The 19,804-nt window shown below is 36.9% G+C and overlaps 3 protein-coding genes across 3 annotated transcripts; 1 reads left to right on the top strand and 2 right to left on the bottom strand.

The window, feature by feature from the left end:
• Nucleotides 1-650: 650 nt before the first annotated feature.
• Nucleotides 651-7,691, top strand: farsa (phenylalanyl-tRNA synthetase subunit alpha). The gene is made up of 13 exons (XM_087809018.1): nucleotides 651-801; nucleotides 2,212-2,349; nucleotides 3,049-3,147; nucleotides 3,217-3,332; nucleotides 4,253-4,345; nucleotides 4,424-4,552; nucleotides 4,618-4,733; nucleotides 4,793-4,877; nucleotides 5,868-5,967; nucleotides 6,034-6,202; nucleotides 6,269-6,346; nucleotides 7,192-7,306; nucleotides 7,449-7,691. The coding sequence occupies exons 1-13, from the start codon at nucleotides 655-657 to the stop codon at nucleotides 7,552-7,554; spliced, it is 1,491 nt and encodes a 496-aa protein (XP_087665144.1). The 5' UTR covers nucleotides 651-654; the 3' UTR covers nucleotides 7,555-7,691.
• Nucleotides 7,692-10,582: 2,891 nt separating this feature from the next.
• Nucleotides 10,583-13,174, bottom strand: LOC148064783 (uncharacterized). Its single transcript, XM_087809617.1, has 2 exons — nucleotides 12,946-13,174; nucleotides 10,583-10,893 (listed from the first exon to the last, which is right to left on the bottom strand). The coding sequence occupies exons 1-2, from the start codon at nucleotides 13,172-13,174 to the stop codon at nucleotides 10,583-10,585; spliced, it is 540 nt and encodes a 179-aa protein (XP_087665743.1).
• A 1,825-nt stretch (nucleotides 13,175-14,999) lies between these two features.
• Nucleotides 15,000-19,793, bottom strand: LOC148064782 (glutaryl-CoA dehydrogenase, mitochondrial-like). The gene is made up of 12 exons (XM_087809020.1): nucleotides 19,745-19,793; nucleotides 18,832-18,939; nucleotides 18,710-18,742; nucleotides 18,498-18,638; nucleotides 18,372-18,434; nucleotides 18,006-18,176; nucleotides 17,811-17,940; nucleotides 16,831-17,047; nucleotides 16,658-16,761; nucleotides 15,492-15,617; nucleotides 15,273-15,433; nucleotides 15,000-15,208 (listed from the first exon to the last, which is right to left on the bottom strand). Exons 2-12 carry the CDS (start codon nucleotides 18,929-18,931, stop codon nucleotides 15,135-15,137), a joined length of 1,320 nt encoding a protein of 439 aa, XP_087665146.1. The 5' UTR covers nucleotides 18,932-18,939; nucleotides 19,745-19,793; the 3' UTR covers nucleotides 15,000-15,134.
• Nucleotides 19,794-19,804: the final 11 nt, after the last annotated feature.

Raw genomic sequence — 19,804 nt, 5'->3', positions numbered from 1 at the left:
TAAAAAACAAGCTATATTTAAATTTTCTCATGGAAAAAAGTTGTTCAACAACTAAACAAATCAATTGAATTTCTCTGTGAGATTTCTCTATAGAGATCAATAAAGAATATTGATTGATCAACAGGAAAAACAAAGCAATGCAAATATAAGAGTAAATATTTGAACATTTACTTTAAATCAATTATATTTGGAGAGTGTTTTCTTTAAATTTAGATTCGTGTGATCTTGCCTGAGGTTGATGCAAATATTTATATAAAGCTCTTTATTTTTTATCATACAACAAAACGTCTTTGAATTTTAATTTAGAGCAACATTATTCTCGTGTTTAAAACTTGCAAATATGTTTTGGGTTTTTTGGGTTCAAGTGTTGAAATGTCGTGTGTACTTTGAAAGAATTGACATTTAGTTTTAATTTTAATTAATCGACTTGCGTGTTTTAAATAGCGTTTCCTTAATTTTATTCTAAATTTCAAATGTATTTTTTAAGAAACCATGTTTTCCCCAAATGTATATATTTTATTATAATTTATTATTATAAATGTATTTTTGTTTATCATTTTAAAAAAAATTAAATGCGTTTGTTTTACTGACACGTCTTCTACGAGTTCCGTAATGGCGTCCTACGTCACATCCTGTTTCGTCAGCGCATCCATCATGGCGGACACCGGTGTGGCGGAGACGCTCTTACGGCGGATCGAGACCTCGGACGACGGCGTGGACAGCCTGGAACTGTCCGCCCGCCTGGAGCTCGACCACCAGGTGATCGTCGGAGCCGTGAAGAGTCTCCAGGCGCTCGGTGATGTAAGTCCCGCTGGTTCTTGTGGTTTCAGTGCTGATGCAACTGCACGAGCTCAGCTGTCACTGCGAGTCATCAATAAGTGGCTTATTCTGCGTTTATACTTCATTAAAGTGAACAAGAATACATCGTTTGAGTCAGGAAATGACGTGTTTTCTTACTTTATATACTACGAGATCACAAACTTACAAGTTTTCATCAGTAAACACAACAGTTTTTTCAATATTCCTTATTATTTATAGTTTTAAATACTTTTAACGTAATGTATTAACCTCGTCAAAATAAAATAGAGTAGTTTTTTTACTTTTTTTTTTTTTTTACTATTATCCACATTTTTCACAAATTATTACAATAAATGTACTCGGTTGTTGTTAATTTTTTAATTCTTTAATATAACATGATGTAACATGTTTTTTTTAAATGTTATGTTCCTTGTTTCTAAGAAAGTCAATATTTTTTGACAGTTTTCCGCATATTTTAGAAAAAAAATCACAATAAATCTACTCATTTAGACTTAATACATTATAATTGTAACACAATTACAAAAATATTATTGTTATGATAGAACTATAACAGGATCTATCTTTATTTTTCAGGATTCCTTTCATTTAAAGGCTTAAAACTGTTTCCTTCAACTGAGAAAAATCTTTAAATTTAGGAAAATGACGTCACAACACGATCTGGATTTTATAATCCAATGTTTGTGTTTTCTTATTTCGACTATTGTAACAGTTTGTTTTCATGTCTAAACAAGAAGGAGTGTCTCGCCTGCAGTTAATACATAACTCGACGAGAATTCTGAGCCGCTCTAGTAGAAGAACTCACATTTCCGGTTCAATTAAAATAATTCTGGTTCTTACTTTCAGAGCTTATCCTTGGTCAGACTCCACCGTACATCAGTGATTGTTCAAGCGCTTTGTACATTTATGTTTGTGTCAAAATAATTGTATTATATATATATATATATTTTGGGCAAATATCTTAAGTTAAGTCAAGAAGACCAACTGAGTAGATTTCACCCAAATATATGGAAGCGGTAAAAAAAAAGGACAAAAATATTACATGTAAAAGTTATTAACTTTATAATTGAGTAAGGCATTTTTGAAAATAATGAGATCCTGATGTAAAAGATAATCATAATAACGTTTAATAATTTTGTTTCAAATACAAGTTATTAAGACCAACTAGTAGATTTATTGTAATTTTAATTAAATAAAGTTGTTTTGTTTTTTTATTCTTAAACATATCAGGGATTTTCTTTTCAAGATTCCTTACATGAAACCTGTCAAAATACTTGTTTTTAAATAGCGATTTTTCACAGTTTAATTAATTAATTAATTTTAATGAATCGCGTTGTTATATTTGAAACACGAGCTTGTCTTCGTTGGTCTCCTGACATCATGGCGTCTCTGCAGGTGATCACGGCCGACCTTCGCTCCTGCAAACACTGGGAACTGACGGCCGAGGGGACGGAGATCGCGGATCAGGGCAGTCATGAGTCGAGGGTCTTCAGCTCCGTCCCCGCAGAGGGTCTCGCTCAGAGCGACCTCATGGTGAGTGACTCGTGTGATCCGGTGCTTTGAAGAAGATGATGACGACGATAGAGAAGGTTTTGAAAATAAGGGACTTAAATATGAAGTAAATCACATAAATATAAATGTATAAATACTTAACTAAATGTATGTATAAATAAATAAATGTGGGACGGAATATAAAAATGTTTAAAATAAAGAAATTACTTGATTTAATTTTCTATACATTTCAACTTTTATTTATTTGTATATTAAATTATTTACGATTTATTTTATATATTTATTCATACATTTGCCTTGTCATTCATTTTAGTTTATTTTATTCATTTTGACATTTTGATGGAAGTAAGAAAATTAATTAGGTTTTTTTTAGTTGAATAAATACATGTAAAACAAATGAAATGCATAAATAATTAAATATAAAAATAAACGTTAAAATGTATAAGGTGCTTTACAAATGACAATAACTTGCTTACTTATGTAAACAAATGTGTGTATATATACACATAAATCTTATGTTATTTTACAAAAATAAAATCAGAATGAATGAATTATATTTATTCTATAGTTCTGTATTTATACGTGCATGTGTTTATATATAATTATTTTAATTTATTTGTATGCTAAAAGAGGGAGAGAGACAAAAACAACAACTAAAAAGCATTTTACTCACCAATCTTTCCATTTACGCTCTAACTTTATTTCTCTTCCCTCTCGTAGAAACTGTCCTTCGGGAAGATCGGCTTCAGCAAGGCCATGTCCAACAAATGGATCCGCCTGGACAAAGGTCACGAGTCCGGGCCCAGGATCTTCAGGGCGGTCAGTGAGTCACATGACCTCTGTCGGCGTCGGCCATGTCGTTGAAGATGGGTTTTTATTCCTGCTCAGGTGGAGAACATCCAGGACCAGGTCCAGGAGAAGCTGCTGCTGGTCCAGAAAGGAAACGTCTCGCTGGAGGAGAAGGAGAAGAACGAGCTGAAGAAGAGGAAACTGCTGTCAGAAGTGTGAGTGACGTGAGGGTCCACCAGGGGGCGGCAGAGGCGTTTGTGTGTTGATGGAGCAGAACATTCTTAATAATGAAGGTTTTATTTAAAGAAGTAAATGTACTTGAAGGTTCAACAAATCATGACTAGTGAGTGTGTGTGGAATTCTTATTTAAGCATTTAATTCATTTGGGAGGATAAATGATTCCAATAGTTTTTATTTATAATAAAATGGTGGAACTATTTTTTTTATTTTTTATAAATAAGTAAGTAATTTTTATTTGTATAGCGCTTTTAATTTTTTTTTATTTTTCAAGATGTTTTTTATTTTTACACAAAGAGTTTAATAATAAAAAATTCTATAATATATAAATATATATAAATGTATATAAAATTTATTTTCTAAATTCAATACTTTCTAATTTGTAACCCTTTAAATTATATACAAAAATGTTGGTATAATAACAAGACAAAACCAATTGAGCACCGAGTTACTTGATCGATCTTTTCGTCCAATCACACGACGCGCAGGCGATCACATGTCATTTCATCATCACGACATATAAAGTGAGCGTCACATGATTATCAGCGCGTGGCATGATTGGTTGAGAGTGAGTTAGTGCTCGATTGGATTGGTCTAGTTATATGTTGCTAACCATAGAATTAATATAGAATTTAAAAAATATATGTATAAAAATAAATAATAATAATAATAAATATAATATAAATAATAAATAAAAATATAAAAAAGTTATTTATTTTGAAAATATTCAAATATTTGAATTTAATTAAGACCAATAAAAAAAATTAAAAATCATATAACAAATATCAAATTAAATTGTTTAAAAAAGAATCCAATGCTTAATAAAACAACATTTAAAAGGTTCAAACCATGAATATTCTGGTGATATTTACTTTATTATGTCTTGTGTTTGTTCCAGGACCGTGAAGACCTACTGGCTGAGCAAAGGACCCTCCTTCAGCACCACCGTCACCAAGCAGGAGACAGACCTCACCGCGGAGATGATCGCCTCGTGAGTCGCCGCTTAACGTCCCGCAGGAGAAGCTCTGTTATCGACTGCTCTGGTCTGACGTTCATTGTCTGGTCGCAGCGGCAGCTGGAAGGAGAAGAAGTTCAAGCCGTACAACTTCGAGGCCATGGGCGTCGCCCCGGACTGCGGCCACCTGCACCCGCTCCTGAAGGTGCGGACGCAGTTCAGGCAGATCTTCCTGGAGATGGGGTGAGTTTCCGGACGGACTCCCATGATGCACTTGCAGCACTCTCGAGCTGGGGCTTGTCTCGCAGGTTCTCCGAGATGCCGACCAACAACTACATCGAGAGCTCCTTCTGGAACTTCGACTCGCTCTTCCAGCCCCAGCAGCACCCGGCCCGCGACCAGCACGACACCTTCTTCCTGTCGGGTGAGTCGGCGCCGCCGTCGCCCGGACCCGCTTGAACTTGAACCCTGTGTGGTCTGCAGACCCGGCGCTCGCTCAGCACTTCCCTCAGGAGTACCTGGAGAGGGTGAAGCGGGTCCACTCGCAGGGCGGCTACGGATCTCAGGGGTGAGCGTTGATGGTTATTACAAGTGCTGGTTCTGGTCCAGAAGTGTCCGATGGACCCCCTGACAGTTCTGTGTGGAAGTTTATCAGTGTAATCGGAATATTGAACGATTCATGTTGAGACTTTGATTAGATTTTTTTATTGAAATGTTTGGTGTTTTTTTTTAAATAATTGAATTCAATAATTTCTTTATTAAAAGATTGAATTTAGAAACGTGAGTATTTTCAAAAATAATTGTAAATTATTTCATTTTTTATTTATGGAAATTTTATGTAAACATTGAATTTTTTTTTTGATAAATGATTACAATTCTACTTTTTTATGATAACATGGTTGAATTATTATTTTATTTAATAAATTCATTTAGAAATTTGAATATTTTTCAAAATAGCTTCTTTTTTACACATAGAGCTTAAAATTCGAATTTCAGTTATTCAAAAATACCTCTTCTAAATTCAAAATTGTTTAATTTATAGCCTTTTAAATTCATTATAAAAAGAAGTATGAAAGTCTCACTAGACTATACCAATAGAGCCCCGAGCTACATGCTGGAACTTTCAGCCAATCACGCGGCGCATAGATGATCATGTGACGACGAAGAAGAACATGATAAATTTACTCAGGACTTGGTGTTTTCTGGCGACACTATTATACCAACATTTTTATATTGAACTTAAAAGGCAACAAATAAAAAAATATTGAATTTAGAAAAATGTATTTTCGAATTATTGGAATTAAAATATGAAACTGAAAAAAAGGAAAATTAAGTTAACCATTATTTAAATGTTTTAAATGATGAAAAACGAATTCAAACTTTTAATATGCAAATTATTTAATGAAACTTTTGAAAAAATAATAAAAATGCGCTCGTTATCTCAGGGTCAAAAACCACAACATTCAATGAAAAAAATATGAGAGTTTCAATAGTTTCTGTAGTTCTGGTCCATCCAAGTCCAGCCCACGACAGTCCATCAGAACCTCTGGTGTTTCAGGTACAAGTGCGAGTGGAAGCTGGAGGAGGCCCAGAAGAACCTGCTGCGCACTCACACCACCGCCGTCAGTGCCAGGATGTTGTACAAACTGGCCCAGCAGGTGAGAACCTCCCGTCTCCTGATCCCTGGTTCAGAACCTCATCCACCGCCCCCCTCCCTCCACCAGGAGAAGTTCACCCCCGTCAAGTACTTCTCCATCGACCGGGTCTTCAGGAACGAGACCCTGGACGCCACCCACCTGGCAGAGTTCCACCAGATCGAGGGCCTGGTGGCCGACTACGGGCTGACGCTGGGCGACCTCATGGGGATCCTGCACCAGTTCTTCACCAAACTTGGTCTGGATTTGAAACAATTTAAAACAAAAACCTCCAGACCCTCCTGACGCTGTTGTTCGTCGACAGGAATCAGTAAACTTCGCTTCAAGCCGGCCTACAACCCGTACACTGAGCCCAGCATGGAGGTGTTCAGCTACCATGAAGGTACGCAAGCCCCGCCCCCTTCTCCTGACACACACACTCATTATGTTTATATCAGGGATTTAGAAATAATTACTGCTGCCATCTAGAGGCTGGAAGTTGAATTACAACACAAAAATGGAAGAAAAAAAAACCTTGTGAATATTTACGTGTAAATCCTAAAAAATATAATGAAAGAAAGTTTTGATAAGTTTGGTTAACTACTCTGAACTATCAAAAATAATGTGAAAGGAGCAAAATAAAAATGATTAATGAGCCAAAAATACAATGTTTACAGTTGCACACGAGTAAACCTTTCATAGAAGATTAATAACCTTTAGACGGACGAGAGGTTCCTGTGTCGGATTAGGTTTTTAATAAGGCTTTAAACGATGGTTTTTTTTCTAGAAATGAATTTTATTTTTAAGAACGTATAGTTAATATCAAAAGTACAGTTTTAAATAATGAAATTATGAGATATTGGTCATTAAATCTATTTTTTTTAATATTTCAGTTCAGTTTTTTTGATGGTTAAATGTGTTTTTATCAAAAAATTCAATAATATCTATATTAAATGTTTAAATTTGTTTATTAACAATACAAGTCAATACTACTGTATTTTGAAATTTTGAATCTGTTTTGTTTAGAACCAATAATAAATAATAGAAATAAAGACAAAATAAAGTTAGTTTCTACTCTTAAAAACAGTCGTCAATAATACAGCAGTTTTTGTGGGACTGTGGGAGGAAACCGGAGTGTCTGGAGTAAACCCGCGCAACACGTATACATGGTTATGTTTATTTAAATATATAGAATGATGTAAAAATGCTACGATAGCGTGTTAGCTTGTCGTGCTGCTCTTCCCTCAGGATTGAAGAAGTGGGTTGAAGTGGGAAACTCTGGGATCTTCAGACCGGAGATGCTGCTGCCGATGGGTCTCCCTGAGGACGTGTCGGTGATCGCCTGGGGTCTCTCCCTGGAGCGGTGAGGACCCTCCCTCGCCATTTACCAGAATCTAGTTTTTCGTTTCCAAACTAACAATTTTAAAAATAGTTTATTTTTCCGGTAGATTTTCTGCTGTTTGTCTTTTTGTCGGTTGATCCGTTTTCTTCGTCGCCCCCTGCAGGCCCACCATGATCAAGTACGGGATCAACAACATCCGAGAGCTGGTGGGACACAAGGTGAACCTGCAGATGGTCTACGACAGTCCCATCTGTCGCCTGGACTCCTGAGAGCGTCGCCACACCTGGATCATGTGACGGACAATAAACCAATGACGGGACGACGTGAAATGATGTTTTTTACCGCAGATGATAAACACCTGGAATCATGAAATAAATCTTTTTTTTCTGTAAAAAAAAAAACAGAATTGTTTTCTTGTATTTATTATTTCATTTTTATTAAAATATATCAATTAAAATTAGTCCCACAATTAAAATGTTAATGAGTTAAAAACAATATGGAATTTTATAATTTGATTGATGCAAGTCTGGTCGAAATAAATGTTTGTTCATAAATTAAATAAAGGTTAAAATAACAGTGTCAAACAGACCAACAAAGGTAGGATGTTTAGTCTCATGAAAAGAAAGTTTTGCTGTATTTTCTCTGTTATTTAGATGAGAAACTGCAATTTATGTAATACTTTTGACTGATTTCACTCTATGTGAGTGGAGTCTTTAAAAATGGACGAGCTAATGATGCTAATAGCATTTTGCTAATGTTTTCTCTTTTAGAAATATTTCCGTAAATGACCTCTGGCTCTTGAAAAATAACTAACAAGCTCACGTTTATGTCGTAAAAATAACTTGCTCATCTTTTGAAGATCATTTTTGCTAATATGCTTAATGTTTTAAGCTCGTTAGCTTAGCGTTAGCATTAGTTTAGCGATAGCTTCAGCTCCTCAGACGCTCAATCTGCTGAGTTTGGATTCAACTTTCTTCAAGGTTTGAACGACAACAGATCGAAGCTCCTGCTCATGGGAGGTTAATCCAGGTCACCGTGCAGCAGAAGGTTGTGGGTTCGAGTCTGTGTGTTTTAACTGCTTGTTCCTCCAGTTTCCTCCCACATTCCACAGTCGTTGGATGAATCTAAGTCAGTAGTTGTGAGTGAGCGGGTGTCTATGTGCTCTGGCCGCCTTTCCAGGGTGTCCCCCTGGTGGTGTGACTAGTGTTCATGACCCTCATACGTCCGTCGGACAAGTTTCTTCGAAGGTCTTCCGTGGCTGAGCAGGTCTCAGATCCGAGGTCTTGGACCCGGTTGACCTCCTGGACCGGAGTCATGAGGGTCGATTACGAGGAGAAAGCCGCGAGCGTGACACCTGCCCCTGACCGCTGCGGGATTATCCACTACGGGTCGAGTCCATGGAACTCCCTAAGTCTTCCATCGAAGACTAATCGCTCGAGATTACGTTTCATTCAAGATGGATCGTCCATTATAGTCCACCGTCAAAACAGACTTGTGTCCACTAGAGGGCGTTTTAAGTAAATCCACAAGGTTTTAGCTTTTTTAAAAACAACTTTATTTACACATCAACAAGAATCCGTGCGCAGACGAGTGTAACTCGTATCAGAGCTTCTCACTGAAGCTCAGGCACAAAGATCCTCTAATCCTCTTCTGTGACCACAAGGCACTGAGCTCCTCGAAACCTTTCCCCTGGATACCCACAATGCACCGGCAGCAAACTACAGGTTCAAATGTTCACTGTCCTCTGGAGGCACTCGGGCCGCGGCGCCTTCGCTAAGAATGACTTGAGAGACGGCCAGGCAGGATTATTGCCGACGCTACGTTCCCGGAGAAACCACTTGGCAGCGCCGGAGATAGTTTTCAAGGGAATCCAATCGTGGCGCGACTGACGCGTAGACGTCTGAATCCTGGACCAGATTTAGCCTCAAACAGACGCGTCACGATTAACATGGTTTACTAGAAACATTCGTGGAACTAGAAACTAAAATACAAGCGTCCTCACCAATGGGTCGTGAGGATGCTAGATGCTAACGGTTAGCTCTTGCTGTCACGGTGCTTCTTCTAAAACCAGCTTCTTCTCCACGGCAACCTGGAGGTCCCTGACCAGGAACTACAACTTCTCTACTAACAGAATCATCCGCCTGAAAACTTATATGAGGCTAGCATGTTAGCATATAAGCCTAAAATGTTATCACATTAGCCTAGCATTTTAACATAAAGGGCAAAAATGTTTGTACATTAGGCTAGCAATTTAGCTTATTAGGCTAAAATGTGAGCCTTTAACTTTTGCATGTAAGCATATAGTCCTAACATGTTAGCCTTATAAGCTAACATGTTAGCTTATAAGATAACATGTGTGAATAGAAGGCTAGCATTTTAACTTATAAGGCCTACAAGTCACCGTATAAAAATAGATAAATAAAAATAAAGGAAAGTCCATTAAATCCCCCCAAATACTTCCAAAAAGGTTGCTTCAATCAAGAATTAAGTTTTTGATTTAAAATGTTATAGGGGTTAAAATGTTAGCATATAAGGCTAACATGTTAGCATATAAAACTTGCAGTTTAGTTCATAATGCTCACATGTTAGCATATTAGACTTATATGTTAGCTTGTATGTTAGTTCATAAAGCTAACATATAAGCTTATAAATCTAGCATGTTAGCATATAATACTAGAACGTTATCCTAGAAGACTAACATGTCGGCATAGTAGGCTAGCATTTTACCTTATAATGCTCACATGTTGGCATATTAGACAGACATGTTAGCGGATTTAGCTAGTATTTTAGCTTATAAGGCTCAAATGTAAGCATATGAGACTAGCATGTTAGCATATAAACCTAGCACGCTTTCCTATGAGATAAACATATATGCATAGTAGGCTAGCATTTTAGCCTATAAGGATCACATTTTACCATATAAGGCTAGACTGTTAGGATATAAGGCTAACATTTTAGCATAGTAGGCTAGCATTTTTCTCTTACATGTTAGCATATTAGGCTAGTATGTTATCTTATAATGCTAACATGTAAACTTATCGGTCTAGCATTTGAGCAGATAATAATAATAATAATAATGTTAGTTTATTAAGCTAGCATGTTAACATAGTATGCTAGCTTTTTAGCTTATAAGGCTCAAATGTAAGCATATGAGAGTAGCATGTTATCTTATAATGCCAGCATGTTAGCAATCATAACGTCTACTGTAAGAGTTGTCAGGGGTCATAGTTTAAAAAGTATGTTAGTCCTGGACTAGACGACTTCCTGTCGCGAGTCAGTTTCCAGAAGATCCAGTCCTCACGTGTCCCTCAGGAAGTTCACCTCCTGGGTCTGACCCGGGCTGCCGCTGCTGAACAGCGCCGGCGAGCTGTAGCTGGTGGGCGAGCTGTGGGAGTGCGGGAAGAAGGACGGGATGTAGGGAAGAGCCACCAGCATCATGGGGCTGGTCTGGGGGGTCTGGTCCTGGGGCAGCGAGATGACCACGTCGTCCTGGTCCCACACGTGGAAGGCGTTGTGCGTGAAGGGGTGCGGGGGAGGGAAGCTGGTGCACAAGCGCTGAGGGTTGTTCTTGTCCTGGTCCTCGTCTCCGGTGGGACCGAGAACACACTCTGAAGCACAGACACACAACATTGTTGTTAACAAGAGCTTTAGTCGCACACTGTCTTTTCATCCATTAGGTTGTTGCCATGTTTGGATTTATTGTGGTGTGTGTTCGTGGTGAGTGTTAGTGTGTTAGCTGAAAGGATGTGTGTGTTTTGGTGAGAGAGTGTGTTACAGTAGGTGGACGGCTTTTATTTGTGTGTTTCTTTATTTACCCTTTAATGCAGCAGTTGTGAGTGATTTTCTTAGTGTTTCTATTTGAAATCTATGAAGCCATCTTATCTTTTAGTGTGTGTATGTCGCATTTTTGTTAAACATTTTTGTGTGTGACAGTGTGTTACTTTATTTATTCTTTAATGTAGTAGTTGTGAGTGTTTTTCTTAGTGTTTCTATTTTAAATCTGTGAAGCCATCTTATCTTTTAGTGTGTTTATGTAGCATTTTGTTTAAACATTTTTGTGTGTGTCAGTGTGTAACTTTATTTACCCTTTAACACAGCATTTGTAAGTGATTTTCTTAGTTGTTCTATTTGGAATCTATGAAGCCATCTTATCTTTTAGTGTTTGTATGTCACATTTTGTTAAACATTTTTTGTGTGTCCGTGTGTTACTTCATTTATCCTTTAACGCAGCAGTTGTGAGCGTTTTTCTTCCTGTTTCTATTTAACATCTGTGAAGCCATCTTATCTTTTAGTGTGTGTGTGTCACATTTTTATTTTAAAAATGGTGTGTCAGTGTGTTACTTTTTCTATACTTTAATGTAGTAGTTGTGAGTGTTTTTCTTAGTGTTTCTATTGGAAATCTATGAAGCTATCTTATCTTTTAGTGTTTGTATGTCACATTTTTGTTAAACATTTTTTTTGTCGCAGTGTGTTACTTTAGTTATCCTTTAATGTAGTAGTTGTGCGTGTTTTTCTTAGTGTTTCTATTTGGAATTTCTGAAGCCATCCTATCTTTTAGTGTGTTTATGTCGCATTGTGTTAAACATTTTTTGTGTGTAACTTTATTTATCCTTTAATGTAGTAGTTGTGAATGTTTTTCTTGGTGTTTCTATTTGGAATTTGTGAAGCCATCTTAGATTTTGGTGTGTGTTTGTCACATTTTTGTTAATAAAAATTGTGTGTCAGTTTGTTACTTTATTTATCTTTTAATGTAGTAGCTTCGAGTGTTTTTCTTAGTGTTTCGATTTGAAATCTGTGAAGCCATCTTATCTTTATGTCACATTTTTATTAAACATGTTTGTGTTGCAGTGTATTACTTTATTTATCCTTTAATGTTGTAGTTGTGTGTGTTTTTCTTAGTGTTTCTATTTGGAATTTCTGAAGCCATCTTATCTTTTAGTGTGTGTATGTCGCATTTTTGTTAAACATTTTTGTGTTTATATGTGTTATATAGTGTGTGTATTTCAGCGTTAGCTGCAAGGATGTGTGTGTGTTTGACAGTGTGTGTTACATTATGATGTGTGCACATTTTTTTAAACATTGTAATTTGTGTGTCAGTATATCACAGTATTATTACATACATAAACATTGGATTCAACAAGCAGTACACACATAAATAATAATACAAATATTAAAAAAAACAACAACAATAATCAATTAAATTAAATTAATAATTCAATAAAAGTAAGTTGTGAGCAGTTGTGTTTTAAGAAGGTTTGTTCGACAAAAGTGTGTGTGAGTTTGTGTTGGACTGTGTTCAGGTCACCACAATGTGTGTGTGTTCGTTGTCATGCATATTAGTTTAGATTGTGCGTGTGTGACAGAGAGAAACACATTGTATGTTGTATCGTGTTTTGTTGGATTTAGGAATGTTCAGGTGTGTGTGTTGGATCATGTTGTGTGTCTTAAATAGAAGTGTGTTTGTTTCTGCTTCAATAAAAATAATGATTAAACAGGAAGTTTATTAAATTCCCCAAAATATCTCAAATCCAAATAAAAGTTTCATCAATAAAAAAGTAAAAACCCCCAGAAAAACAACGTTTTAAAAAAAAGTTTTTTCGTTTTTTGTTTGAATGAAGGTTCGGTTCTACGGGTCAGGCTCGGTTCTGCGGGTCACGCACCTGTGATGTCGATGGCCAGGTCCCTGATCAAGTGTCCGATGATGGCGTATGCGATCCCCACGATCACCACCAGGGCCATGAGCACGTAGATGACGGGTCTGGGCAGCGGGACCAGACCCTTCACCTCCGGCTTGAACTGGCGGAACATGGACTCGTCCGTGTCCGCGGAGAAGGCGTCGGCCTGGGCTTCACCTGAGAGGCTGAAGCTGGAGAAGTTGACGCCGTTCATGGTTCTTCGATCACAACATGTCCAGAAGAAAAGTCTCGACAAACGCGACAGAAGAAGGTGACGTGAGTGATGCCGCGAGGTGCGCTGTGCGCATGCGCCGAGGTTACCGAGAAACTCCGCTGCGCAGAAAAGCTATTTGCGTGAGTCTGTGCGCATTTTTTAATCTTTAAATCTTCAGTGGAAAACACGCTTTAAGTGACGCGGAACAATCACTTGTTGTTGACTCTTTGTATTTGACGTAACATTGTTTCAAATTAGGTGAACAAATGTATAGAACGGACACATTTCATGATAGTTAATAATAATAATGAATTAAAATAATCAAAAGAACGTATTTAAATCAACAAAATATATGTTCAATAACAATGTGCTTCAATTAAAAAACAACATTTTCAGTCCAAAGTAAAGTTACTTTAATCAATTTTAACAATTTATTGTTGTTATCTGTTATGTGTGATTTGGTTTAGTTTTATTAGAAATTGACGTAAAGAGATTTTAAATGAGGTATAAAAAATATAACGGACACAACTTCACGGTTGAAAATAATCTCTCAAAAATAATAATGATAAAAAAAATGAAATGGCGAAAAAAGGTGCTACAATAAAAAAGTTTTTTTTCAATCAACAAGTTGTGTAAATAAATGTATATTTTTTTTATATAAAAACTGAAAGTTGCATAGATAAAATAAACGTATATTTTTAATCGTACATAAAGTTGTGTAAAGAAAAGTATATTTTTAATCAGAGGAAAGTTGTGTAAATAAAATAAATGTACATTTTTAATAAAAATAAAGTTGCATAAATCAAATAAATGTATATTTTTTATCAGAAATAAAGTTTTGTAAATCAAATAAATGTATATTTTTAATAAAAAAGAAAGTTGTGTAAATGAAAAAGAAAGGATATTTTAATCAAAAAGAAAGTTACATAAATTAAAACTTTTTTGATTCTGACATTAACAGCGCAAAATGGCAGTATGTTGAGAAAATGACATTTGTTGTTGTCAAGGAAGATTCAAATGAAAACGACATGAGTAAATAAACAACTAGTGCCAATTGTAAAAGCACATAGCATTAAATTATACATCGTTGTTCTTGTGTGCATGGTAGTGTGCCTCGAGCGCCCTCCAGCGTTGAGTGAGAATATTGTTTCTTGTTCGTTGAACTGCGAAAACACCTCAAAGTCGCTTCAATCAAAAACAAACTTTCTAAAATGAAAAAATAACAGTTTTCAAACAAACGCTTATATTTTCCCATTAAAGCAACGTTTTTGGATATATATCCTTTTTATTTAAGTTTTTATTTATTGAAGCAACTTTTTTGGGATTCAACCAATATTTTCTTTGATTGAAGTAACTTTTTTCTTTTTCTGTCATTTAAAAATTTTAAACTTTTTATTTTATGTATGTATATATATATATATATATATATATATATATATATATATATACATATATATATTATTTAATTGACATTGTTAAAAATGAAATTAAAAAAAGAAAAAAAAGATCAACCTACACAAGTTTACTGCTTACTGTAGTTTATTTTACACATTAATAGGTTTGTGGTTAAAAAAAAACTGTAAAAGCAAAGTTTCTCTGACTCTCAGAGTTAAAAAATATTCATCATCCGTTTCTTGCTTTTATATTTGTTTACTCCACTGTTTTACAAGTCATAGAACAAGTTCTGCTTGAAAAAAAACGTGATTCTTTGAGGTTTTTGGAAACACTTTTGACTCCTTGTATCGTAACGACCACCATGACCTCGGACCATGAAAGACGACGAGAGACTCCAGAGTGACGTGTTCGTCCGAGTGACGACCAGACAGAAGTTCAAACGAGGTTTATTGATAAAGTGCTTGAGTTGTTCGTCTCGCGCGTAGTAACACAACCCAGAGAGTTGAAGGTCGTACAAAAATATACATTTCTAGTCGAGACACACACCTACATGAGAGTCAACCGATCACTTGTCCACGGTGAAGGACTGCAGGCCGGTGATGGCTCGACCCAGGATCAGAGCGTGGATGTCGTGAGTACCTGGAGGAAACCTTGGGCGTTAAGACTGGTTCCGGAGCAGAGGAAGCGTCTCCTCCGGTCTCACCTTCGTACGTGTTGACCGCCTCCAGGTTCATGACGTGGCGGATCACGTGGTACTCGTCGGCGATGCCGTTTCCTCCCAGCATGTCTCTGGCCTGACGCGCCACGTCCAGCGCTTTCCCGCAGCTGTTCCTCTTCAGCAGCGAGATCATCTCCGGGGCGGCCCTGGTGAGCCGGGACACGGGTCAGGTGACTCGGCGAGAGAGAGGGAGGGAGTTTCTACCGTTTCTGGTCGATGAGTCGGCCCAGCTGGAGGCAGGACTGCAGGCCCAGGGTGATCTCCGTCAGCATGTCGGCCATTTTCTTCTGCATCAGCTGGTTCCGGGCCAGAGGCACGCCGAACTGGATCCTGGTGCCGAACACAGGAAGTCAAGAGGCTGGTCGTATATCAGTGACATGAGGATAATTAAAGTTTGAATTGAACATGTTGAAAATGGAATTTGTTACATTTACTTTTTTTTTTAAAGCATTTAAATATATATTTTTTTAAATAATATAATTGAATAATTTCTTTATTAAAAGGTTGAATTCGTTTTTTTTATTTATTATATAATTATTATTATATAACATATAGAGTTTGATATTCTAATTCCAATAATCCTTTTTTAATTCCACTCTTTTAAATTCAATATAAAAATCTCGCGAGCACATGATTGGCTGAAAGTTCGATCAGGTGCTCTGTTGGTTTTGTCTGGCGACACCATTATACCAATGTTTAACATTGAATTTAAAATACTATAACTTAAACAATTTTGAATTTTGAACATTTATTTTTGAACGATTGAAATTGTAATTTTAAACTATGTGTTAAAAAGAAGCTATTTAAAAAAAATATTCAAATTTCTAAATGAATTTATTAAGAAAAATAACAATTCAACCATTTTATCATAAAAAAACAAGTATTGTAATAATTTATCAAAGAAAATCATACATACAAATAACGTTTCAATTAATAAAAAAACTGTGAAATAATTTATAATTATTTTTGAAAATATTCACATTTTTAAATTCAATTAATCAATATTTTAATATAAAAATTATTGAATACAATTATTAAAAAAAACACCAAACATTTCAATTAAATAATGGAATCAAAGTCTCAACATGGATTGTTCATTCATCATTACAAAATGTTTTTTTCAACCATTGGTATTAGAATATCAAACTATGTGTAAAAAATGTTATTATTAGTACAGTTTTTTATTTAAATAAAAAGAAGACAAATTTAATCTTTCAATATAGAAACTATTTAAATGATGCAAAACCCAAGACTTCAATAACATAAATTAAAGTTTCAACACGTTGAGTTCAATCATTAAAACGTTCAGATGACACGGATACACTTGTGAACTTAATTCCGTTGACTGTAAACGACTCGTGACCTCTGACCTGTCCAGCGTGTACTGGCGAGCGGCGTGGAAACAGAACTCGGCGGCGCCCAGAGCTCCCCACGCGATACCATAGCGGGCGTTGTTCAGGCAGCCGAACGGACCCTGAGGACCATCAAAGCGTTTAGCACCGACTTACAGCGCCCCCTGCTGGTGACTGTCATGGACTCTCACCCCCAGGCCGGCCGCGTGAGGCAGCAGGTTCTCCTCGGGAACCTCCACCTCGTCCATGACGATCATCCCGGTGGCCGAGGCCCTCAGGGAGAACTTGCCCTCGATCTTGGGGGTGGACAGACCCTTCATGCCGCGCTCCAGGATGAAGCCGCGGATTTTACCGTCGTCACAGCGGGCCCAGACCACCGCGATGTCGGCCACCGGAGAGTTGGTGATCCTGAGCGAGAGAAGATGCTTTAGGAACATTCATTCAAGTAAAATCAGTGGCTTTAGAATTATGATTTAATTTAATTAACATTCTTTTAACGTTTTTTAAGCTTTTAATAATAATTGAATTCAAGAATTTTGTAGATTCAAACGTTAAATTATTTATTTATTTTAATAATTGAATTTGATTTTTTTCTTTTTAAACACAGAGTTTTATATTCTAATACCAATTCAAAAATATTTCTACATTTAATATTATAACATATAAAGATATTTTCTTATCAAACCAACATTTCTGTATTTAATTAAAAAAAAATTGAATTGAGTTCAACTCAATTTTTGAGTTATTGTGTTCAATCTGTGTTTAAAATAATTATTAATATTGATCTTTTATTTAAAACAGAATTTAATGCAGAAAATCTTGAATTAAAAAATTTGAATCGTTAAATTCAATTATTCAATATTCTAATGACACCAATTCTTTTCTCTATAGTTTGTCTATAGACAACAGCGCCCTCACGTGGTGAGTTAGTATACTATGCAAGTATATCAATGCCATTGAAACGTTTCATTAAAAAAAAACAAAAGAGCTGCTTGATCGAACTTTAAGCCAATCATGCGACACACAATCACTAACTAAATATAACAAAATTACAACAATTAAAAAACATGACGCATAATAACCATAAGGTTACAACAGGTTTACGAAATAAGAAGCAACGATTCATCCAAAAAAACTCCTTCAGTTTTGCTTTAAACATTGTTTTCCTCACCAGGTCTTGGAGCCGGTGATGCTGTAGGTGCGACTGGACGGGTTGAACTTCGCTCTGGTCTCCATGCCGGCCGGGTCGCTGCCGTGGTTCGGCTCCGTCAGGCCGAAGCAGCCCAGGATCTCTCCACGAGCTGATTCAAGATGATGGTCAGGGTTCTAACTCCAAACATCATTCTTATAGACAAACTTATTTTACCGAGTCTGGGCAGGAACCTCTCCTTCTGCTCCTCGGTGCCGTACGCGTTGATGGGATGCATGACCAGCGACGACTGCACGCTCATGACCGAGCGGTAGCCGCTGTCCACCCTCTCCACCTCCCGGGCGATCAGACCGTAGGCCACGTAGCTGGTGCCGGCACATCCGTAACCTGCAGAAGAACCCAGCGGTTAGATCAGGAACAAAAGCAGTTTATTTACACGACAATCGCTAGTTAATGTCTAATCTTTAACTCCGACTTAATCTACCTGTAGCTGATCTAAAGGTCTGTCAATCATGAAGCAAACTGTACAATATCTACGGCTGCAACTTGTCAGAGAGACAATAAAAGTGGATTTTATCGAACCTTGAATGGTCGGGCCGAGGACGCCCAACTCTCCCATCTCCGACACGATCTCTCTGTGGAACACTGGGAACGAAGATCCGATGAGTCGTTAAGATCGTTAACAATCGTCCGAGACGCATCGCTCACCTTCGTTCCTGTTGGCCAGAACAATTCGGGGCATCAGCTTCTCCTGGCAGTACGTTCTGAAGGAATCCCGGATCATGATCTCCTCCTCGGTCAGCAGACCCTCCAGCTCCAGAGCGTCGCGCCAGTCAAACTGGACTTTGGCTGGTTCAATAATGAGAGATGGTTTTGGCTCAAATGTACGAGCGTTTGGAGAAAAAATGATAATAACTCACGTGCTTTTGACTTTTTCACGACCTCCTGTGCGACTGAAATGATGAAAAAAACAAAGTTATTTATTAGCCGTTCCATCTGTATCGTGTCACAAGGTAAACATTCAGCAGATGTGGCTTCTCACCCTGGCTAGCTGGGGCTGCGCTGCCCTGTGCTCTGGACAGCGACACAAGGACAGCACTCCGGGGTCTGGCCAGGAGGCCACACAGATGTCTTAAAGCCATGCTGGGATCTGAGTCCAGGAAAGATAGAAAGTATGAATTAATTAAATAATTTCCAACATGTACATACGGAAGAGAGAAATAAAAAATCAAGCCAAATAAAAAAAGAAAACAATAAAACACTGTAGTAAGTGAAAGAAAAATGTAAATTTTGTAGCAAATCAACAAATATTTCTACAAAGATAACCATATAAATACATAATAATATAATCACTCGTAGCAATACATAATATATCTCGCCTTGTCTAACAATCCAACATGATATATTGTAATATATATGCATTATCCATATAAAACACAATACAAACACATACATAATACACTATTTTAATAATTGAATTTCAAAATAACAAACAACACTATTGTTTTTCTAGTTTTATTCTTAGTTATCACACTTCCTCTGAAGAAAAACAATAGTTTTTATCAATTTATTTACTCACTTTTGTTATCGATCTGATGTAAATTATTGGAGAAACAGATTTATTTTTTTTCAAAGTTCTTCACTGTAAAGTGAGGATATTTTTTCCCTGGATTTTGTCCAAAACACACGTTCAACCGTGTGTGTTACACCTCATGTTCAACAGGTAAATAAAACATTATCTTAGAAACAACACTCGTTTGAACTCTTGTCACCTGGTTCAAGTGTCAACATGCTAAGCTAACGAAGCTAACTGCGGGGGAAACTCTTACAACAACCTCTGCACGATTCTGTCGTGATGGTCGAGAACAAAAAGAACTTTAGAACTAAAGTGAGCTCAACATATGAACGTATTCACGTGAGAATTAAAGCCCAGATAAGCGGGTGAGAGTGTTTACCTGTAAGTGCTTCACAAGTCCTTCAGCGGCGAGCTGTCGTAATGAGACGCTTCGTGACGT

Source organism: Callionymus lyra, chromosome 15 (genome assembly GCF_982586985.1).
Source record: "Callionymus lyra chromosome 15, fCalLyr1.hap1.1, whole genome shotgun sequence".
Lineage (NCBI taxonomy): Eukaryota > Metazoa > Chordata > Actinopteri > Syngnathiformes > Callionymidae > Callionymus > Callionymus lyra.
The sequence above is the reverse complement of the archived record's forward strand: the minus strand, read 5'-3'. Positions and strand labels throughout refer to the sequence as shown.